At 36.7% G+C, this 18,611-nt stretch overlaps 2 protein-coding genes across 2 annotated transcripts; both read right to left on the bottom strand.

Annotated features, from left to right (window-relative positions):
• Positions 1-2,214: 2,214 nt before the first annotated feature.
• Positions 2,215-13,776, bottom strand: LOC119792540 (hydroxysteroid 11-beta-dehydrogenase 1-like protein). The gene is made up of 6 exons (XM_038299208.1): positions 13,583-13,776; positions 9,761-9,891; positions 9,352-9,555; positions 9,168-9,261; positions 4,657-4,822; positions 2,215-4,560 (listed from the first exon to the last, which is right to left on the bottom strand). Exons 1-6 carry the CDS (start codon positions 13,665-13,667, stop codon positions 4,377-4,379), a joined length of 864 nt encoding a protein of 287 aa, XP_038155136.1. The 5' UTR covers positions 13,668-13,776; the 3' UTR covers positions 2,215-4,376.
• Positions 13,777-16,391: 2,615 nt separating this feature from the next.
• Positions 16,392-17,978, bottom strand: LOC119792545 (hydroxysteroid 11-beta-dehydrogenase 1-like protein). The gene is made up of 4 exons (XM_038299218.1): positions 17,395-17,978; positions 17,217-17,310; positions 16,801-16,966; positions 16,392-16,691 (listed from the first exon to the last, which is right to left on the bottom strand). Exons 1-4 carry the CDS (start codon positions 17,539-17,541, stop codon positions 16,508-16,510), a joined length of 591 nt encoding a protein of 196 aa, XP_038155146.1. The 5' UTR covers positions 17,542-17,978; the 3' UTR covers positions 16,392-16,507.
• Positions 17,979-18,611: the final 633 nt, after the last annotated feature.

The following is an 18,611-nucleotide window of genomic DNA, read 5'->3' as shown; positions in this document are numbered from 1 at the left end:
TCCAATATTATATTTATGATTATATTCAAACCAGCCTAGCATACACGTAAAAAGTACTTTCTACCACTTGTTCATTCATGACATAATTTGTTTGATTACTTTATGTTTAGAAAACTATAGGTTTAGTTCACTCATCTCATGCTGGCAACTTCTAGAATTAGAATCTCTTGAATGGAACCTATATGCCTATATGGTGGAAAGTAACAAAGTGCATTTGCAAGTACTTTTTTGAGTATCTTTATTTGAGTCATTTTTTTCAGACAATATTAGACATTTCAAAGTCTAATATTGTACTTTCTACTCAACTCCATTTCTAGGAAGCTGCTTGCTCCTTGTTCCTTTTCACTCAGCTTTGCTTTGTAATCCGCTATTGCTTTTTTTCTTTCTTGAAATACAATTTAAACATGTCAGACAGCAGCACTTAGGACTGAATAAGAACACCACATTTTTAGAGATTAGTGCGACATTCTACAATTTTAAAAAACTCTGGGCAGACACTGTTTATTGTTTATACTTATTAATTAGGCGTTACTTGTTGCAATGTGGCCAAGTTGTCTCTTTTCGGTAAGAGATTCAACCTTAAACCTTTATTCCATATAGTGAAAGTGTGAGGAAAATAAATTTACTTGTTTTCTTTTTGGGTTTTTTAAAATAAGAATAAACAATAATCAGCTCTTGTGTTTTTTGTGGCATTTTTATGCTGAAGTTCTTTACAGATGTTGTAGAATTTGTAGCAGGTGGTTCTACGCATCTATACATCAGCCGCTTTCTCAAAGTTACAAGGTTATGAAAAAATACTCTGAATATAATACATAAAGTTACTAAAGCTAGAAAATATAACTTGTATTTTTGAATACTTCAATATTCTCAAAAGTGAATACTTCAATAGTTTAACTTGAGTAGATGTTTGACCGAGTAACTTGTAGTTGCGTAGGATTTTGCTGAGTGCTTTAACTCAAGTATTACTCTTGAGTACTTCATGCACCACTGCCTATATGACAACATGAAGTAGGCTAATAGATTTCAAAAAGCTTCACATCATGCTCTGATCTATGGAAACTTAAAAACAGGTGAGAAGAAAAATCACTGATTTATGCAATTTTGTGAAGAACCACAGACTGAGGCTGCTTTGCTGCTTTGGGATCTGAACAATTGGTGGTAATTGATGGGAGGATGAATTCTGCGTTCTTCAAGAAAATCATGAAGTGCAATTTTGGGCCATCAGTTTGGGACCATGAGTGTATTTGGGTTATGCAGCAGGAGAATGATGTATATAGTAGTAATAATTCAATCATCACTTGAAAAACATGTTTGATGTTTCGAAACACTAACGTAAAAATTGGAAAACAGTAACATTTCCAGTGGGCAAAGACATTTTTCCCAAGACTTGAAGGTTTTTCTGATATTTCTGAAAAAAAAAAAAATGTAAAAAATAGCGAAGTGAAAGGAAACAAATACAGGGTACTATATTTTCCCAGTGAAATATCTCAATATCGTTGATGAAATCATTGGGTTATTTGCCTTTGTGTCTTTCATGAATGAATTCGGTAAATTATAAGAAAGCAGAATAAGCAAAAAAGTTAAATGGATTATATTTTACAGTAAATTCAATCTAATGAAATGCTGATTCCATTTTCTAACTTCCCATCATTCTCTTCTTTGTGAACGGCAACCAGTAGCTACTAAACACCATAAGGTTTTAGTGTGTTAAGTATACACTACAAGGAATCTAGGCATTAGACAGAGATTAATGAAGAAATTATACTTGTGCTCAATAAAGTCTATAAAATACGAGAATCATGAGTAAACATTGTCCACAGAAAAGAGACATGCAGTATCACAATATATGTAATATAGAGATTAGTGTTGCACCTATACCAGTATAGGGCGGGGCCCCGACTGCACTAAAATGGAGGTATCGGTATCGGCGAGTACCAACAAATAGGGAACCGATACCATTTTGGAGAGCCAAAAATTTATTCAACTATTGTCACCCATTCTAGGTAGACAATAAAAAGTTCTACTGGATTCACTTTGTATTGGTCTGCTTCACAAAGGTAGGCAGCAGCTTGACAAAGCCATGATGGCAATTAGTTTACATCCAAGTAGTATGTAGTTCTTCATATATACACACACACATCAATTTCAAACAGGTGGTATCGGTATTGGCCCATACTGCAGAGCCAGGTATCAGGTATTGTATCGTGCAATAGATATACAGTATATTTGGGTTGATCTTGCAGTGAATGCTTTTTCCTAAGAGATCATGTCAATCTCAGAAAAATTGTTTATTTGAATTCAATAACAACCTTAAGAAAGGGGTAATCTGTCTACCACTGACCACTTTTTCAGGTTTCCATCTGTCCTCAGCTTTGCTTTCTGGCCATAATCACAGCTAAATGGTTTGATCTTGACCAAGAGGCCACATCCAGGGGATAACCTTGACAACGTACCTGCTTCTCCTACTTGTGGTATAAAAAAGTGCTGCATTGATGTGTCGCAGTTAGCCCCACAGTTCCACAGGGGGTGAGTTGTCCTATGTATGGTTTATAAGGAGATTCTCTAGAAGGGTGAGAGGATTTATGACCTAGCATTAGCAGCTCTAATCTGTTGCAGGTGTTTCTGGCTTCGCTCCCAGGCCATGGCTGCTCTCCTCTGCAGGAGGCCGAGGATTTCTCTGCAAATTTAACAACGGTTAGGACAGAAGAAGGCCGAACAGAATGAGGACTGTTTTCATTTTTTGCGGTGCCTATAGGAAGGTTTAAAATTCCCTTAAGAGTGTTGAAATAAAGACATGTGTTTCAATGACTTCCGCCTTCAGTCAGAAGACAACAGAGAGCAACTCACTTCACATCCAAGGGTTTTCACTGCCTCTAGAATCTTGTCTATATGCGTTCAATTGAAAAAGCCTTTTAGGCTGCACTATTTCTGTTTTTTTCTTTTATGACAAGGACAGCTCCGTCTTGATAAGCAGTAGAAAACTGCTCTAACAGTGGGGTGCAGCTTTTAGAGTGAGCTACAAAAGGAGTAGACCACCGGGATGGATTGAGCTGCACAGGGAGCCTCTGGGGCCTTTGAGGTTGGCAAACAAAGAAACAAAGTAACCCAGTGAGAAGGTCCTGCTCTGTAAGGAGTCTGCAGTTCTTACAGTGAGGCTACCTTTTGAGGACAAGACTAAGGAACATAGAGAATACTCAGAATAAAGGATGTGATGCACACAAATATAGAAACATGAGTACATCCCTCACAGTCTAATTGCAAAAAAGATATAAAGTTATAAACATCTATTGTTTAACATTTAAACCATAATTTATATTTGCTTCATCCCATGGACATGCAGATAATCTTATAATAGTGTTCTGCTGTTAATAGATCTGGAAAGGAGCAGTGGTGCTTCTTCACAGTTTATGCACTACTGCCCTCATGTGGACATTTAGAGATCATATAAAGCGATCCAAAGCATTTTCAACAGCTTACCATCCATTAGCAAGAAATGAATTGACTCAGTTTACATCAAACAGGTTACTCAAACATTTTTTTTTTTTTTTGAAATCAAATCTATTTTTTATGAAATCAAAAGATACAAAAGACATAAAGTAGGACATTTTGCTATAAAATGAAACATTGGGTCAATATGTTTAGTGATATGGATTAAAAAAGGAAATGAATCGTTGAGCCTGAGCCTCAATCATTTTTGAGCATTGACGGAGGTTACCTTGAAATTGTGTAAATTTAAAGGCATCGCTTTTCTAAAAGCAGTAAAAGCTTTAGGACATATGAGGAAAATTGGCCAAAAAATTGCTGTAATTTGTCAAAGTACTGTATACTGTCCGACTTTGCTTCCTGCTGGGTCATATAAGATTCCACTTTTAAGCAAGTTGACAAGCAGCCAAAGTCATGAGGCCAGCCAAACAATACTGTTAAAACCTGTAAAATGTGTTGTTATAATAACATGGTAATACAGTATTAAAATGACTTCATGCACGCCTCTTATTTATTTTGATTTCTTTGTCACCAATCTATTTCTTTCCCACTTTAGGCATCTTAACATGTGAGTCTTAAGGTTGTCTCTCTCTAATATGCAAAAAAAAATGACTTATATTATTTCGTGTCTCCAATTTCTATAATTTCTTGCGTGTAACTTTGCTTGGATTTTGCAACAAAAGCCAAACTGTATTTTCCTTACCAATCATAGCATTGAAACTTATACAGATATACCATGAATGCTGCTAAACAAAAACGATGGTCAAAAAGTGCAATCTAAAAAGTTCCGACACTAAATTAAAGTGCATTTGATTGTAAGTAAGATGTAAGTGCATTTCAGAATCAAATATGTAATTTTTTTTTTTAGGAGAGGTTGATCATAAACATGTTTTCTATGGATTGTAGTTAACGGAGTTCCGGATGAGATGGTTTGTTAAGGGGGGGCACCAGTCTTTGATGATATTCATGACATATGTGTACCAGGGGTAGAACAGCTCCGGCTGCCTTGTTGCTCCTGTTATGATGATATTCAATGAAGCTTCTGAAGCAGGGTACGCTGGTGCCGTAATGATTCCCCTGGAGTACAAAAGAAAGAAACAGGATATGAAACCTAGCTGGTACAGTTCACAATACAAAATTTCTTAGAATATGTATTGTAAGGTGTTAACTAACTTGACTGCATTCAGTGCTGATTCAGTGTCAATAAATCCCAGAGTGCATAACGAGACGGACACGTTGCTTTTCTTCATTCCAAGTTCGTGAGTGAGGGAGCCAAAGAATCCATTCAAAGCAGCTTTTGTTGCAGTGTATGGCGCTGCAAAAGGATTGCTCATTTTCCCTACAAACCAAAGACAGATACATGAATACACTATAAAGCACTTGAGATACTTCAAAAAAACGAAACAACAGATAGATGTCAAGTTATTTAGGTGAACAAGTCTGTGGCTTCCTCTGAGTCTTTTGTTTAAAACTCTTCCGCATTTAATGAGAATTGGTGCTATAGTTCTAAATAAAGCAGCTTTTTGTGTTTTCCTGAAATAGACATTTAGTATATATTTGTTGCCGTAAGTAAGCTGTTAAAAATTAGAGGATATACACTTATAATTTAATTAATTGAATAATTGTCAACTAATTTAGTAATCGATTATTCATTAGATGGAGTGTGGATGCTGTAAAACTGGCCTTTAGCTGACAGAGCGACCCACATAAAGCAGCAGTTATACAAAAAATTTACAAAAATATATAACCATTCTGTATTTAAATAAAAAAAAATACATTTTATCTGTCAATATTCTCTATCCAGAACTCCTAAAGTTTACATTTTTTAGTTTCACCTGGTGTAATTTAATAAAAAGTGTTCTTTAAGAAACCTTTTGTTTTCTGATTAATTTTAATTATTATTGACAGATTAATTGATTTACAAAAAGATCGATAGTTGCAGCCCCAATATAGACTGAGTTTAATAAAAACGAAACTGATAATTCTATATTTTTTTAGGCATATTGTAAAAACACCAAATTAAATTTTTTTCTTGGAAAGAAAGGACATTTTTTCATTTTGTTATTTAATGTGCCATTAACATACTCAGAAACACCAAAAAACATTAATATTCCTCAAAAATTCTCACACATGGCAACTGATCTGTTTAATTACTGGATGGTTACTTTTTATTGCTACTAGATACATTACGGTTCAAAAGTTTTTGTTTTACCGTTTACCGTTCAAAAATTTTGTGTTTTCGTGAAAAGTCACACTTATTCACCACCATACATTGTGAAATGAATAGAAAGTAGAGTGAAGACATTGACAAGGTTAGAAATAATGATTTGCATTTGAAATGAGATTTTTTTTACTTCAAACTTTGCTTTCGTCAAAGAATCCTCCATTTGCAGTAATTACAGCATTGCAGACCTTTGGCATTCTAGCTGTTAATTTGTTGAGGTAATCTGAAGAAATTGCACCCGACGCTTCCAGAAGCAGCTCCCACATGTTGGATTGGTTGAATGGGCACTTCTTGCGTACCATACGATCAAGCTGCTCCCACAACAGCTCAATGGGGTTCAGATCAGGTGAGTGCGCTGGCCACTCCATTACCGATAGAATACCAGCTGCCCGCTTCTCCTCTAAATAGTTCTTGCACAATTTGGAGGTGCGTTTAGGGTCATTGTCCTGTTGTAGGATGAAATTGGCTCCAATCAAGCGCTGTCCACTGGATATGGCACGGCGTTGCAAAATGGAGTGATAGCCTTCCTTATTCAGAATCCCTTTTAACTTGTACAAATCTGCCATCTTACCAGCACCAAAGCAACCCCAGACCATCGAATTACCTCCACCATGCTTAACAGATGGCGTCAGGGATTCTTCCAGCATCTTTTCATTTGTTCTGCGTCTCACAAACGTTCTTCTTTGTGATCCAAACACCTTAAACTTGGATTCATCCGTCCACAACACTTTTTTCCAGTTTTCCTCTGTCCAAGGGGAAACTTGGACAGAGGAAAACTTAAAATTAATTGAATCACTGTACAAAAAATCTCTAAAAGTGTTTGACCAAAAACCTAATTCTTTCCATGTATGTATTATTTTAAACAAGTACAATCTTTTAAATTTTGAAAATTTTATAAATTTTAAGTATGTATGCTTCATTTATAAAGCTCTACATGGACTAGCCCCACCTCCTATGTCTACTCTGTTCAAACACAAGACTTCAAGTGGCCTGAGAACCAGGGCCTCCTCCAGAGGAGACTGTGAGGTGCCTCACAGAAGAACAACTTTTGGTCAGAACACTCTCTCTGTGAGAGCCACTAACATCTGGAACAGTCTTCTATACGGGAGAGCCCTACACTGATCAGCTTCAAAGCCCAACTCAAACTACAGATGAAAACAAACCAGTCATGTAACCACTAAACTCTTAACATTTCCTTGTGATGCTTGTATTGTATGTTATGTTCTTTCTTATGTATTTGCCTGCCTAGGGACTACGGATGAAAACTATTTTTGTAGCTATAATCCGGCATATTTACATTTGTTTTTATACTGATGTTCATTAATGTGCATTGTCCCTATTCAAATAAATAAAATACAATACAATGTCTTGGCAGGACCTGCCAAGACCTACAGCGTGCGCTGGGGCGGTTCGCAGCCGAGTGTGAAGCGGCCGGGATGAGAATCAGCTCCTCCAAATCCGAGGCCATGGTTCTCGACCGGAAAAAGGTGGCATGTCCCCTTCAGGTTGGAGGAGAGTCCTTGCCTCAAGTGGAGGAGTTCAAGTATCTTGGGGTCCTGTTCACGAGTGAGGGAAGAATGGAGCGGGAGATCGATAGACGGATCGGTGCGGCTGCTGCAATAATGCGGACGCTGCACCGGTCTGTCGTGGTGAAGAGAGAGCTGAGCGAAAAGGCAAAGCTCTCAATTTACTGGTCGGTATACGTTCCTACCCTCACCTATGGTCATGAAATTTGGATCTTGACCGAAAGAACGAGATCCCGGATACAAGCGGCTGAAATGAGCTTTCTCCGCAGGGTGGCTGGGCTCTCCCTTAGAGATAGGGTGAGGAGCTCGGTCATTCGGGAGAGGCTCAGTGTAGAGCCGGTTCTCCTCCACATCGAGAGGAGTCAGTTGAGGTGGCTCGGACATCTTCTTCGGATGCCCCCTGGACGCCTCCCTCGGGAGGTGTTCCAGGCACGTCCCACCGGGAGGAGGCCCAGGGGATGACCCAGGACACGCTGGAGAGACTATGTCTCTTGGCTGGCCTGGGAGCGCCTAGGGCTTCCCCCAACAGAGCTGGAGGAGGTGTCTGCGGAGAGGGAAGTCAGGGAGTCTCTGCTTAGTCTGCTGCCCCCGCGACCCGGTTCCGGATAAAGCGGGAGACGACGAGTACGAGTACGAGTACAATACAATGTCTGTGTTCTTTTGCCCATCTTAATCTTTTTCTTTTATTGGCCAGTCTCAGATATGGCTTTTTCTTTGACACTCTGCCCTGAAGCCCAGAATCCCGCAGCCGCCTCTTCACTGTAGATGTTGACACTGGTGTTTTGCAGGTACTATTTAATGAAGATGCCAGTTGGGGACGTGTGAGGCATCTGTTTCTCAAACTAGAGACTCTAATGTACTTATCTTCTTGCTCAGTTGTGCAACGCAGCCTCCCACTTCTTTTTCTACCCTTGTTCGAGCCTTTTTGTGCTGTCCTCTGAAGGGAGCAGTACAAACCGTTGTAGGAAATCTTCAATTTCTTAGCAATTTCTCGCATGGAATAGCCTTCATTTCTAAGAACAAAAATAGACTGTCGAGTTTCAGATAAAAGTTCTCTTTTTCTGGCCATTTTTAATGTTTAATCGACCCCACAAATGTGATGCTCCAGAAACTCAATCTGCTCAAAGGAAGGTCAGTTTTGTAGCTTCTGTAACAAGCTAGACTGTTTTCAGATGTGTGAACATGATTGCACAAGTGTTTTCTATTCATCTATTAGCCTTCTGAGCCAATGAGCAAACACATTGTACCATTAGAACACTGGAGTGATAGTTGCTGGAAATGGGCCTCTATACACCTATGTAGATATTGCACCAAAACCCAGACATTTGCAGCTAGAATAGTCATTTAACACATTAGCAATGTATAGAGTGTATTTCTGTAAAGTTAAGACTAGTTTAAAGTTATCTTCATTGAAAAGTACAGCGCTTTTCCTTAAAAAATAAGGAAATTTCTATGTGATCCCAAACTTTTGAACAGTAGTGTATATCACCAAAACTTTATGAATACCTCAGAAAATTCTTTTATAAATTTAAGCAAAAGTTTGTTAAATAAAGATATAGTGGAGGATGTTCTTTTCCCAGGTGGATCATCAAAATAAGTGGTCCTCCTAATTGTCAATCATTTTGGTGAAATGTTGACGTAAGGCCGTCCTATGTTCTTGTCCTCATTCTCACTTAACTTAAAAATTGCAAATCTTCATTTGGAAAGTAGGCTTGTATGAGCGATGCAAACAGCAACTCTTAAACAGAGCATGCACAAGGAGAAATGGGCTCGTGCATGCTCTTGCACGTGTTTAATAGGCATTCCCTCTCATGAGCAGGTATAGGGTTGAGCATGTGCATTTTTTTTTAAGTGGAGAGGGCAGTTGTTTTCAAAAACTCGGGAAAATCCTCCACTATGCCTTTCATAGAGTAACAACTGTTAATGAACCTTACCTGCTATTGATGACACTATTACCAAAGAGCCTTTACTTTGTTCCAAGGTGGGCAAGGCCCTCCAGGCCATTTGTATGTAGCTGAAGAAATTGGGCTTTATAAAACCCAGAAAGAGAGATAAAAGAAACATCAGGGCACCCTCTTGGTTTTTAATCCCTGCTAAACAATCAAAAGATTCCATTACCTTCATGAGCCACCTGACATGATCCACTTCTCCATTCCACATTGCAAAGCGAGTCACGCCAATGTGGTTGAGAACCAGATAGTCCAAGCCTCCCAGTTTCTTCACAGCAAAATCGATGACTTTGTCAGGGTCCGACTCAGAGGACATGTCTGCTGGTATGAAGAGAGCTTTCTGGGCTCCCAGACTCAAACACTTCTCAGTAACCTGGGAGTACAAATTAGAAAAACTCCACATAAAATACAGTCTAACATATTTATTGTGAAAGCATCTGATATATTTTTATTATATATATTTTGTCCATGTATCTCATTTACGTTTTTGCTTTTAAAACATTTTTCATTTTACTTCAGCATTATATGGCAAAATAGGCAGTAGTACTAAAAGACAGAGCAAAAAGACGAGAACTGACCTGCTGTAAAACCTTCTCCCTCCTTGCTGTGATAACAATCTGAGCTCCAAAGCGAGCATAATGATATGCCATTTGTTCACCGATGCCTGAACTGGCTCCTGTCACCAACACCTTGGCACCTTTGAGAGATGCTGAAATAAAAATAATGGGTATAAGAAGAAAAACAAACTTTATTTGTGAATGTTAGAACTTTTATCTGTTCAGCACATTTCAGTAACATGACAACTCAAAGGGCTTTATGTGAACAAAACATAAGAAAAGAAAAGAGGAAAAGAGATTGCAGTGGGGAAGGAGAGGCAGTGAAAGAAAAATTGGGTTACAAACTTAAAGTAATGATGTTTCAGTTAGGAGTTCACTTAGGGTTTCAGCACTTTTACAGATTTTTTTCCCCCCTCCAGATTAGTGGAGCATGAGAACTACATGGTTTTGGTTCTGGACTTTCAGAGTAGACTTTGACCAGAGGTCCTGGCAATTAATACACTAACAATAAATCTGTAGTGTATTCTGCTGCTAAGCCATTCAATAATTTATAAACTAAAAATATTCTCAAATCTATTCTTTCATACAAGGAGGGAGTGAAACCAAAACACAAAGTTGATTCCTGCATATATAGCCCCCCCACACACACACACCACCACCACATCCCCTCCTCTCAAACACTTAAAAGATTTTGTGTTCATATACATAGTTACACATTTCCAGCAGATAACCTTGAACACAATATAACTGTTATCTCAGTATGCACTTACATTGCATCTTCAATCTTTTAGGAGCAGTATTACGAAAAGATATGCCAGGTATGGACATGTTTTTAAAGTTGAATGGCATTATTGTCATCCATATACATTCGTGGGTATAAAACCTTTTTTGACCTTGAGCTGTGCTTGCAGCTTGGATCTATTGTGAATTTATAGATATTTCCTATCTAGAAACAATAAAAAGAAAGCTGAGGATTAGGAATAGCCAGGTGTGATTAATTTATATTGATCTTCATTCTTAGCTTTCCTAAAGGAATCATGGATGGTTCAATGTCAGTGTTACAATTACATTTTTTCCCCCCAGGAACTTAAGGTGAAGGAACTTACGGTTTGGTTTGCAGGGAAATTTTCTGTTTAATGCAGTAATTATGTTTAAAATCATACGAATTTATTTTTTGTAATAATAACAATTGCAGAATTAATTTTTTTAATTGAATCATAAATTTTTTACTTAAAAGCATATAGCTAACTCGTGTATAGGCTACCTGTCAGTAATTAACAATGCATACCAAAGGTTAAAGGGTATGGTTTAATTCAACAAAGACTTTCCATCATACTCTATTTATGATTTAAAACCACTGAGATGCTTAAATCTTCTAGATCTTAATAAAATCCTAAAAATGTTTAGAGTGCCTGGTGTTGTCTCCACCTGTATGGAGCAAAGAGTCACACAGTAGTGCAGCAAGTCTTTAAGAAACAGACAGCATGTCAACCTACTGCAGGGTGGATGCAGCAACAGGGCTGTGCAATACGCACTTCCAAGCGGCTACTAAATATATCACGTGTTTAAATTAATATTTTTGATTTTGCCTAAGTTTCTAAATCAAAACATAACATTTTGTTTTGTTAAAATCAAAGATTTATACTTTTTAGTAGCAAAATTGTTGATTATTTTGTGTTTATTATAAGCAGTTAAAGTGTATAACACAGTTTATTTAAAATCTAAAGTTTAATCAGTAAGAATCTCATACTAGATGCATGTCTAGCCTATACATATGTATAGATATAAAGGTTGAAATTATTTACATTTCAGTTCAATTCCCACTTATTGGCTGAACAAACGAATACCTTACGGAAGTTGTTAAAATCAAGTCAACAGCTTTCTTACATTTTATACAGAGATTTCTAGACAGGAATAGTGGTATTTTTGTAGTTTTTTTTATGGAGACACTGTAAAGTTATTAGGTGTTCTTGTGCAGCTGTATCAACTATATGTGACAGTAGCTGTAGATAGAAGCAGCAGAGGTAAATCAGTCCTCTCTTTTAGATATTAAAAAGGCATATTAGTAAATCACATTCCATTGACAATGAAACCTAATGTTTTTTTCCCAGAATATCACAAAAAAGGGGAAAAAAGAGGATAATAGTGTTGCATAAAAAGGAAGAAAGACTCCATTGAAAATATTTTCTATTTATAACTAGTGTAATTTTAAGTTACAGCTATTTATTCGTGTTTAGTTAATTTGGATTAGAATTAATATACATAGACAAGTTGAAACTATATGTGCAGTATATGAACTCAATACTTTGTTTAAGGATCTTTTTTGCATGAATCTATACTCTGTGGCATGCAGTCTGTTAAATTGAAATAGAAGCTGCACTTGCTATCTTTACTTTAGTCGCCTGCAGTGTGAGCTCTGGTGTTTCTCCTCTTCCTCTTGACAATACTCCAAATATTATCTATGGGGTTTAGGTCAGCTTAGTTCGCTGACCAATCAAGCCCACTGACACCATGGTCATTGAACCAGGTGAAATAAACTTTGACAGCGTGGAGAGGTGCCAAGTGCTGGTGGAAAATTAAATCAACAATTCCATAAAGTTTGTCAGTAAAAAGTGCTCTAAAATTTCCTGGAAGACAGCAACGCTGTGTTTGGACTTCATAAATCACAGTGCAGCAACACCGACAGATGACATGGCTCCCCGGATCATCAAAGCTTCACACAATGCTTTCATATAACTTGGATTCTTTACCATTCCACTTTTCCTACAGAATCTGGGACCTCCATTTCCAAATTAAACTTGTCTTTCACCTTAAAAGAGACTTTGTTTTCACTTTAGCCCAGATGAAAAATCTCTGTTTCAGGGGAGGTTTGAAACATGGAGAATAACATTAGACCTCAGCATGCATCAGCTGGAGCAATGGTTTAAGGGCCTTCAAATGTGTTGGGGGGGGTAACTGTTTTAATTTAATACGTTTTTTTTTTAAACATTGTTATAATTTGAGTTTTACTTTTTTGTATTTAATCAAGAAATAAGTTAGGTTTTTAATAACCTTCTGAAATAGTGAAGATGCGACTGCATATTGTTTACAAAACGATCATTTTTCTTATTCACCTTAATGTCATATTAACTCTATGTTCAACATTTCTACATTTTTATAATTTGTGTGCATTACCATATTAAGATTTACAGCATGTATTCAATTAAATACTTACCTTTATAGTCTGTATTCAATACTGAATTTTAGGGCTGCAGTGAACAATTATTTTTGCTCGTCGATTAATGTCTCATTTATTTTTTTCGATGAATCTATTAATAATTAGATTGCAAAAGAAGATTTTTGACAGAATCAAACCAGGTGAAACTAAAACTTTTCCACTTAAGGAGTTTTAAATAGAGGATATTGACAGATGAAAAAGTGTTTTATCTTTAATGCCATATTTTTATTATATATATATTTTTTTATAATTGCAGCTCTAATTGGCTCTATACATTAATCGATTCTCAAATTAGTTTATGACTAATTTAATAATCAATTTATTGTTGTAGCCCTGCTATAAATACTTTTATAGTCTGTTTTAATTGCCATATTAACCTTTACGGTCTGTATTCAACACTATATTTACCTTTACAGTGTGTTGCTAATTAAACTTTACAGTCTGTATTTATTACCTTATTTACTTCAGAGTCTTTGTTTGTCCCCTAATTTACCAGATGACTTGACATCAACCATCATGGTGTAAATGTATGTGCCCCTGTGCTGTAATTATATCACCATACTCTAAGGTTAATGAGAAAAAGTTATACAGTAGAAAGAAAAGCCTAATGCATTTGTTTAACTTACCTGGATCAAAACTTGGCCCAGTCCACTTCACAGCTATGTAAGCAACACTAATGCTCAGAATCAAGATTTTTAAAAACGCTCCCATTCTGTAAACTTGATAAAAGTCAGACTCTATGCAGTTAGTGTGTGTGTATTTCAGCTTGCATGTAAGGCACCATAATAATGCGTCTGTTTCAAACCCTTCCTGTTTTCCCCCTTTTTCCGGACTCTAAGGAGGTGTGGTCTGTAAAACAGAGTCCCATTTGACTAGAATCTGTCCCTCCTTCCTATTCTTGCGCTGTGAAAACGTTTGAAAAAAGGCTGATTATGTCTCTCAAAACAAATGAATTAAACAGCAATCTCTCATATGTTTTTATCAGTATTTGTTTGGCTTTGTTGTTTGTGCAGAAAATATTAACCATGTTATATTTATACAAATATATATATATATTGTTTGAAATTAAACATAGATATTTGTGTGACTCTATTTTTTTTTTCTTGACTGGTGTATGATTGGTTAGAAACGGTGGTCAGATCAGACAGCTTGCGTTAAATGGAAAGTGGCCAGAAGGAGGGCTGACAATGGTGATCTTTGATAAGCATCTGAATGTGGTTTAAATTTTAACAGTCTGTAAACCAACTCAGACTTTTGAACTGTTAACTCTGGATCTGTGTTTTGGTAGTGCTTGGAGCATAAGCAAAATGTTGCAGATTTTTAAATGTATTTTTTCTTTTTTCTCTCTCTTTTATAGGCTCTAAGTGGACCTAGGTGGGGCCTGGTGGGTGGAAAACAAATTCTCAAAATGTTGACATGCATCAGGTCTTAGGGTGTTAACATTGAAATATTTCGTGGTAAGTGATTTAAAAAAAAATTTTTTTTTTTTAACGTTACCTGCCCCTCAGGGGCCTAAATAACAATGTAGAAGTGATGGGTAAATAAGTATATATAAAAAAAAAACAGCAAAAAACATCATAAAAGCAGTATGTTATGGATTACTGAAGAGCTGAGTCTGAAATGTGGAACTGGACATGATTATTAAAATACTGTAACTGTAGAGGAAACTTTATTTCTGCTTCTTATCAGTGGTGCCACTAAGGAGGGGCCTTGGAGGCGTGGCTGAATAAAGTGACTGTAGTTCAAACTCACCACAGACTTACAGGCATAATATTTTCTGATTAAGAATTTATGTTTTTTAAACTTTAAAAAGAAAATCTATATATTTGCCTCCGCCAATGGGGTTATGTTTTTAGGAAAGTTTGTGTGTTTGTCTGTCTATCTGTTTACAGGATGGCTTAAAAAACATTTAAGCAAAATTCTTGCTAGAGATGCGCCTCGTGTTAAGGAACGATTCATTCAATTTGGTAATGATACAGATCATGTGTTACAAAACATGATTAATTTATTAATTATACTCATAAAATATGACTGATAACAATGATATTGAAGCCATTATAATGCATATTTAGGCTCTTCTCCTTCCTAGGAAAGGAATAGCTGACCTTGGCTGACAGAAATGTCTCTCACAGTGGACATGCACATATGATGACAATTTCAGAACCTTCCATGATTTCAGAATGGGAAAACTTGAAAAATAGCAGGTTGTTCACATACTTATTTTCCTCACTGTATATAAACATAACTCTGGTTTACAACAAGATTAGCAGTGGCCTCAATGAAAAAACAGCAAGAAAATATCCTAATTCAATAGTGGTAAAAATGTGATTATCTTGGTGATACGAGGCTAAGCAAATTAGGACAACAATAATAATAGATAACAAATAAAGACAGGAACAAAATAAAACAAATGATACTTTGTGTGGAGAATTTAAAAATAACAGTTTCATGTTCTGATGGTCAGGATTTTATTCATAGCATGATTTATTACTTTTATAATGATCAAAGGGAAATAAAAAGTTACAGTATTAATAATTAATAAAGTATTTTGGTATGGTTTGGTAAATGTTTTTTTATTTTTATTTAAGCTAATGTAGGCTAGAACCTTAATTTTATCTGTAGAGGGCGCTGCTGTACCAAGATGTATCCAAAGCCTTCAAGATAAATTACTTATTGTAACTAAATAATTAAATATGATTTATAATCACTTAAATTGCAATAACAGTGCCAGTGCCACAAAGAAATTAAAGAATCATTGCTTGATTCCAAGTGCCACTTTTAAAACTTCATGATAAAAAAAAAAAAAAAAAAAAACATCTGTTCAAAATAAAAGAAAGTAAAAGATGAAATTTGCACTTAATGATCAAAGTTCAAAAAGCCTGGAGCTTCATGCACCTCTGCTAAAAATCACATTATAAAATAAACTAGTTGGAGTTATGTTAGTCTGTATACATCATATTCTGTTCTCCAATTGTCTGTTGAGGTTTAAATCTTTTCTTTAGCAGACTTTAATGTCTTTTTATGTTTTTGCTAATCATCATGTTAGAGTAAATAATTAAAGAACTAAGTGAACAGATGCAATGTACAATTTTTTGTTAAAACCTAGAAATTAACGAGTTTAAATGCTTTTTGCACTTCTGTATCTTACTTTTTAATTAAAGGATAAGAAAAACAATGTGCAAACGGGGGATAAACATGGGTAGCTTTCTAGTTTATCCTATTGTATGCTGCCCTCATATGTTGTCATATATTTCCAATGGTATCATCTGCAAGACGGATAAATCAGTCGGTCGACATTGACATTTTTTTTTTGTATGCATTGGCCGATCTGCGCTTGGGCTAATTCATAAGAGTGCATTCAGCAAGCGTGCCTTGAGATCTACATATGCCAGCTATTGTTTTGTTTTATGTTCTATTATTTTTTTGTAACTTGCGGCTTGTGTAGCAATCTGCGATCATTGTGTCATTTTTAACATGTAAATGGATGAAGAAAGAGCAGTATCCCTCCAACAACCAGCACAATATGTCAGCACTTCTGTCACATATTTTTTTTATGGAACATAATTGTAGGAGTTCTGGATGACGTAGTTTGTTGTCGAAGGAAACATCTCTTTGAATACAGTCACAACATATGTGAACGAAGGGTAGTAAAGGTCCGGCTGTCTTGTTGCTCCTGCAATGACGATGTTTAAAGCAGCGTCTGTGGCAGGATAGGCTGGTATCTTTGTGACGCCCCTGAGATACGGAAAAACACAGCATGTTACTGTGGACATCAACTCAAGTACAACTGATGTTTTTCCCAACAATCCCTTGTGTACACAGCATAGTAACATATTTCACAAACCTGACTTTTTCCATAGCTGATTCAGTGTCAATGAGTCCCAGTGTGCATATTGAGATGTAAACATTGCTCTTCTTCATTGCCAGTTCATGATTAAGGGACCCAAAGAATCCATTTAATGCAAACTTTGTTGAGGTGTATGGTAAAGTGAAAGGACTTGTCATTTTAGCTGCAAACCAAAGACAAATGTGCCATTAAATTATGGATATTAAAAATAGCTCTTTTATGATCAGCTTGAGCTTAAATGGCAATATGAGTTTGGAATATGAGATTTTGTTAAAGAAGCCTTTATGGGTGTGGGGATAAGGATTTTTCCCATCTAGCCAGTGACTGGAAGAATAAGTGTTAAAGTAGTTAATATATAAATACCATCTATGTTTCATAGCTTAGGTGTAATTACAATAATGATAGAAACTTACCTAATAGTGATGAAACAACCACCAAAGATCCTTTACTTTGCTCAAGAGAGGGCAAAGCTCTCCAGGCCATCTGAGTGTAGCTAAAGAAATTTATCTTTAAAACACAAAAACACATAAAAAAACATCAGGGCAATCCCCTGATTGTACGCAGAGGGAGACTGTCTAAGTGATCCATTACCTTCATTAACCACCTGGTATGTTCTACATCTCCCTCCCACACGCCAAAGGGAGTCGGGCCAATGTGGTTTAGAACCAAGTAGTCCAAACCTCCCAGTTTCTCCAGAGCAAAATCAACCACCTTGTCAGGGTCAGATTCACTGGCCATGTCTGCTGCTATATAAAAAGCTTTCTGGGCTCCCAGACTTAGACACTTCTCAGCTACCTATGAAACACAAGGAGAAAAGTTTGATAGAACAGATTAACAATACATCTGGAAACAACAGCTGAATGCAGGTTCTTTTTACATAGCATTTAGTTGCAATTCAGTGCCTTAAATGTAAGATAGCATGGACATGAACTAGATGACTGCGATGGGTTGGGATAGCAATGATAAGTAAGAACGTCCTGCAGGTAGCATTAGGAAATTAGAAAAAAAATTAGGAGATTATGAAATTAAGGCGGGCTGCTCAGTGGTGCAGTGCCTTGCAGCAAGAAGGTTCTGGGTTCGATTTCCGACCCGGGGTCTTTCTGCATGGATTTTGCATGTTCTCGCTGAGCGTGCGTGGGTTCTCTCCAGGTACCCCGGCTTCCTCGCAAGCTAAATTCATGGCTTCTCTAAATTTTTCTTAGGTGTGAGCATGCATGAATGGTTGTTTGTCTCTGTGTTGCCCTGCAATGGACTGGCGACCCGTCCAGGGTGTACCTTACCCTTAAGACAGCTGGAGATAGGCACCAGCACCCCTCACAACTGCACTTGGGATTAAGCGTGTCAGAAAATGGATGGATGGGTGAAATTAAGGCAGGATAAGTGGAATTAAAGCTGTAGTGATGATGAAGCTGATTTAGGAAAATGAATGAGATGAAAAATTTAAATGGAAAAGATATGAGGAGTTTTGAATGATGATGAGGATGATAGGTTTGGATGAAGGTCCAGGAAGCCCCCTAATAAACCTTCAGAAGGACTCGCATGTTTTGTCAGGAGCTGATTATCTAGGATCCCCTCCTGGTTCTGTTACCCTGGTAATCAGATTATGGCAAAATCTGAAGACAATGGATGGTTGGATATGGAACAAAAACGGGTACGAATAAGTGATAAGAAATGACGAAAGGATTCAGGACAAAAAGGGGTTAATTAGGATAAATTACGAGATTAGAGGGTTTTGAAAACATAGATACGGAATCCTAAAAATGGGATCAGAGATAAAAATGGGTGAAAATAAAGGTGGATGTAGAATA

Source organism: Cyprinodon tularosa, unplaced genomic scaffold, assembly GCF_016077235.1.
Source record: "Cyprinodon tularosa strain WSP-4 unplaced genomic scaffold, ASM1607723v1 ctg420, whole genome shotgun sequence".
Lineage (NCBI taxonomy): Eukaryota > Metazoa > Chordata > Actinopteri > Cyprinodontiformes > Cyprinodontidae > Cyprinodon > Cyprinodon tularosa.
This window is presented reverse-complemented; position numbering and strand designations above follow the sequence as displayed.